The sequence below is a fragment of the Protobothrops mucrosquamatus genome, unplaced genomic scaffold, assembly GCF_001527695.2.
Source record: "Protobothrops mucrosquamatus isolate PMUCROS unplaced genomic scaffold, P.Mucros_1.0 scaffold658, whole genome shotgun sequence".
Classification (NCBI taxonomy): Eukaryota; Metazoa; Chordata; class Lepidosauria; order Squamata; family Viperidae; genus Protobothrops; species Protobothrops mucrosquamatus.
In genome coordinates, this window is record NW_015386947.1 from 689,038 (window position 1) to 694,220 (window position 5,183).

Sequence of the window (5,183 nt, forward strand, 5' to 3'; positions counted from 1 at the left end):
CCCTGGCCACAGCCGCCAACTGGTCGTCCAGTGTCAGCCGTGGGTCCAGGAGGACCCCCAAGTTGCGAACCCTCTCCGAGGGGGCCAGGGTTTCGCCCCCTATAGTCAGCGATGGAATCAGCTGACCATACCTGGGAGCCGGCAGCCACAACCACTCAGTCTTGGAAGGGTTGAGCCTGAGTCTGTTTCTCCCCATCCACAAGGTTGGTTTTAGTAAGTAGTGTTACAAGTGGCCAAAGCATGGCGAGCTTGATTATGAGGACTTCAAGAGTTAAATCCTATGCAAGTTAAAAATGAAAAATGTAGTAACAAAACTTATTGAACAATGATTTTAAAAATTATAATATTATTGAGTTTTGCTGCCTGTACATTGATGAAAATTCATAACTTATCTTGCTGTTATTGTATTTTTCAGAGGGTGAAGGAAGGCAAAAGAGGATCAGTTATCCTTGATTTAATACTAATCAACAGGGAAGATTTGGAAGTAGCAGAAAGAACAGAGAAAGCAACCATCTGATGTTGGAATTCTTGATTTTGACAGAAATGAAATGTGTCTCTTGGACTTTAGAAAAAGAAACCCTGAGCAACAATGAGTAGGAGTTGATGGCAGGAAAAACTAATGGAAAAGAAGTTCAAGATGGGTGGGAATGCCTAAAAGAGAAATACTAAAAGCATAATAGCAATCAAGCAATTCCACTGGGTGAGGGGAAAAATAGAAGACAAATAAAAGAATATGGCTACTAAAAAAATATCGCAGAACTGAAAACAAAAAAGAATACTTGGAGGAGTTGCAAAAAGGATCAGGTAACCGAAGGAGAGTATACAGGTTGGAAGTCTGGCAAGCTTAAAATTCAGGAAAAACTAAAATTTATTCTTATTTATTTATTTGTTTGTTTATTTGTTTGTTTTACATGCCATCCATCTCACTGATAAAGTCATTCTGGGAGGCTTACAAAATGGTAAAAAAGATAAATATAAAAGTTAAAATTAGTAAGATTTAAATAAGAACCAAAACCAAGGAGCTGGATAACATGAGGGTGGGACCTTCTCTCTTATCCCTTCAATCACCTCCAGTGAAGAGCACCCCCATCAGGGCTCAAGCCAGTCAGCAAAACCAGGTTTTAAGGCTCTTGGGGAAGTTAATGAAAGATGTCAAAATAACAAAAAATTGTTAGGGTTAGAATAAAATACAAAATAAAATAAAATAATGTGCATAATATATATTCACTGAAGACAACTAAATACTAGCAGATGATGTTTTATTTTTTCTGAACAAAAACAAATATTGCATGTATTTCAACAGAAAATTGTGCAGAGCAAGACAAAGTTGAAGAATTGAATAATGAAACTGAAAAAAAAATAGCCATGGAATATCCCCATAGTTGAGGAATTGCAACCTAGCACCTCAAAGAAATTAAGTAATGATCCAATCAATGCTTCATTTATTCACTTTGAGAAATCCTGGAGAACTGGTGAAATATCAGGTGTACGGAAAAGGAAAATATCGTCCTCATATTCAAAATTTGGAAAAAAAGGAGGATTCTTTGACTATTATCATTCTAATACGATGTCTGGGGAGACTCTAGGAAAAGGCATAAAGTGATTGATCTGCAACAGAATGTAGCATAGATTTGATAAAAAACAAGTCTTGCTACACTATGTTTTTCAATCAGGTAGATTCCTTAATAGATAGTGACATATTTGAACTAGTTTCTTGGCAAGGTTTTTTGGAAATCATTTGCTATTGTCTCCTTTCTGGGCCTAATAGAGAGTGACTGGCCCAAAGTCAAGCCGGTGGATTTGTGCCATAGGCAGGAGTAGAATTTCTGGCCCAGTTCCTAGCCTGATGCCTTAACCACTATACCAAACTGGGTTTCATAGACATTATATTACTTGATTGGGCATACAATAAGGGCAATATGGCCTAACAATTAAGTGAATACATAGATGATTCAAAAATCTTATTTAAAAGATCTCCATCAATTATTCCAAATCATATTGCAAAAAGGTACCAAGTGCAGTGCCATGAAGTTCACTCTTCAGTATTTGTCATGGCCCCCTCAGAGGCTGGTTCGGAGGAGGAGAAGGAGGAAGAGTTGGAGCTGGGACTGTCCGACAGGGAAGGCACACCAGGGGCTGAGGACAATGCTGTCCCGGGTCCCACAGGCATTGGGGAGGTGGTCGACCAGATGGAGAGCTACCTGTACAGGGGAGGATCGGTACTGACCAGCAGTGGTACTGATAGGGAGCTAATCTCCTCTGATGAGGAACAGCTGCCTGCTCCACTGATCCAAGGGCAAGGAGAGTGGAGCATAGGCAAGCCCAGAGAAGGGCTGCAAGGCTACTCGGGAGGAGGTCGCCCCATCCCTCCTCACAAGGAACACCTGGAGGGAAGTAACTTAAGGAGAAACCGCGGGGAGTTAGTCTCTGCCAGGAACAATTGTTTGCTTTGGTTTACACTCACCTGGCTTTTACTTGTGCCTGTTGCTATTTGCCTTGCCTCGCCTGGAAGGTTGCCCTTTGTATTTTGCCTAGGAGCTCACCCTTCTCTGGTGGCCTACGTTGGGCCTTTGCTTCACTGGGGCTTTGGCAATGCTTCTTTTCTGTCTTGTGCCTTGACTCTGCCTGGTGGATTGGACTTGGAACCCTGGACCTTGTCCAGTGAGCGTGCTCCTACTCTGGGGGCTTTCTTGGTACTAGAGGGACTGTTGTTTGGGGGACTGAAGGTGGCTGCCTTCAGGGTAGCGTGAGGGTGGAGCCTTACCAGTTGTTGGAGGGCCATTGGCTGGAACATTGTTTAAAAGAAATAAAGAACTCTTTAGAGACCTTCATTGCCTTGACCACCTGGGCCATAACAATATTTGACAGACAGAATGCATACCAATTTTTCAAATAACACTGAATTTTGTGGGACAACCAATACAACAAAAATCAAAATCACCCTTGATAAATTACAGAAATAGTTGAAAGAAATATTATGAAAGTTAAATAAGACCAATGCAAAGTCATGCACTTCAACATTAACTAGTGGAATAGCTTCCCTTCAGAAATCATGGGTGCTCCATCACTTGAGGTTTTTAAGAAGAGACTAGATAGTCACTTATCTGAGATGGTATAGGTTCTCCTACTTGAGCAGGGGGCTGGACTAGAAGACCTCCAGGGTCCCTTCCAACTCTATTCTATTCTATTCCAAAATCAATTTCTTCACAGTGATATTTGTGAATGTATTGAAATAGTAGTTGATAACAAATTATGCAAATCAGTAGTATGGTGTGGCTGCAAACAAATGAAAATCTGGTCTACATCAATAGAAATATAGTTTCTAAATTACAAACAGTAGAATCTGCATTGATTAGACCCCATCCTGAGTTTTGGTTTGGACACAAAATTTTTGGAAGGTTTCAGAAAAACTGAAGGGCAAGAATAAAAGTGGATCATGACTAATGATCAGCTTAATCAAAAGTCATGCTAGAATGATTGATCCATTTGCAGACATAACTAATGAATGAAGTCATTCCAGAATGAGCAGGAAGACCTTTTCCATCCCAAATCATTGGATCAAACCTGGGCATAGAATGACTAGGAGGACATAAGAGTCCCAGTGATCAGTAGTTCAACCATTAATTCTGAGGTATGGAGGCATTGTGGAAGACTAGAATCTGAAAATAATATTCCAGAGATCAATGAAAACAGTGTGTCCCAACATCTCACTTCCAAACAGGGAATAAATTGTAATGATGTCCAGATTTGGACTTACTGAAAATTGTTCAGAGGCCATCACATTGTTCTGATAAGTATTGTAAGTAGAGAGAAGAAAAAGGGCTAGTTTGATTCAGTTCATTAATATAGTTCTTTACTCAATGTTCTCTCTAGCCAAGAACCACAATTACTAACATCTTAATAACGAAAAAGATTACTGGTTATCATTTCTTAAATATGCACCTAAGGAAAAATTGCTTTATAATGCCTGTTATTTTCATTATTCTTAACCAGGAAGAAAATTCAGGGTTATAAATCTAAGTTTTCCTTAGGTGTATAATTTGGGACTGAAAAATTGTTAAATAAATAATAGTAAGTATGGTAATTTATCGCTTGGTGGTATAAATGTTGCATATGATACATGAATGAAAACTGATGAAGGGAATGGAACTTAAGGGTGAATGAGCTGGACACATCCATGAGCTTCATTGTTAGGATTTCTAGAACACTCTGATTATAATAAGTTGTGATAAGGAAACAAAAATGACTACACAGACATCATTTGAAGCCATTTGTTTCAATACTTTGAGGATGCATCTTCCTTTTGCATAGCTCACCAATTTATCTGCATCATGTGAGTTAAACTCAGGAGTGAAGAAGAATATGATGCATTGTTGTAAGATCTGGTAATCTGGAAAGAGGTAAGAGTTAACATATGCAGTATTAGTCTCTTTGAAATGACTTACCAAAGCAACCCAAGCACTTTTTCCACCGTGAGCTCCACATAAATATAAGAGGAAAAGAAGTGTAGAAATTACAAAGCAAAACACCGAGACAAACATCACCCAGCCTTGACTCAAGTGTTCACCAACTTTGGTAGAAGCCACAAGGATCCAGACCAGGCCACCAAAGACCTACAAGAAAGTATAAAAATAGTTTATCAGTAATAAATTAACATAGCTAGATTTTCACAGTGTGCTAGACCAGAGGTCCCAACTTTTTGGGCACCAGGGACCAGTGCCATGGAGAAAGGTTTTTCCACGGACCAGAGGGGGTATAGTTTTGAATACTGCCTGCATCCCAAGGATGGAGTTTTTCTTGTTTGTGCGGCCCGCTTTCTGGCATGCTGCGGACCAGTGCCAGTCCATGGACTGGGGGTTGGTGACTCCTATGCTAGACTATGCTAAAATACACTGGGTAGCTTGTGGTTAAACAAGTTATAGAAATCCAGACATGTTGCCTTTACAAGTCTTAAACAGATTTAGAAGAATGCCATTAATTTTTTAAAAATTCGTTTATCTGCATTTGTCCTCCAAAAGTACTGTAGTGTACAAGATTTCCGCCATCCTGCTTTATCCTTATAATCAAACACTGAAAGTGTCTACCTCAATGTCACTCTTTTGAATGGAGTGAAAATTTTGTCTTTCTGATTTAGGTTTATATCAACCCCAATGCCATACTTATAGTACTGACCGGAATGTGGC

At 39.5% G+C, this 5,183-nt stretch overlaps 1 protein-coding gene across 1 annotated transcript in view; it reads right to left on the bottom strand.

Annotated features, from left to right (window-relative positions):
* LOC107289235 (mal, T cell differentiation protein) overlaps positions 1-4,613 on the bottom strand; it is a gene marked incomplete at its 5' end in the record, with an annotated part of 9,518 nt that extends 4,905 nt beyond the window's left edge. Inside the window, one exon of the mRNA XM_015817960.1 lies at positions 4,446-4,613. Coding sequence (XP_015673446.1) covers positions 4,446-4,613 — 168 coding nt within the window. The remainder of the gene's footprint in view (positions 1-4,445) is intronic.
* Positions 4,614-5,183: the final 570 nt, after the last annotated feature.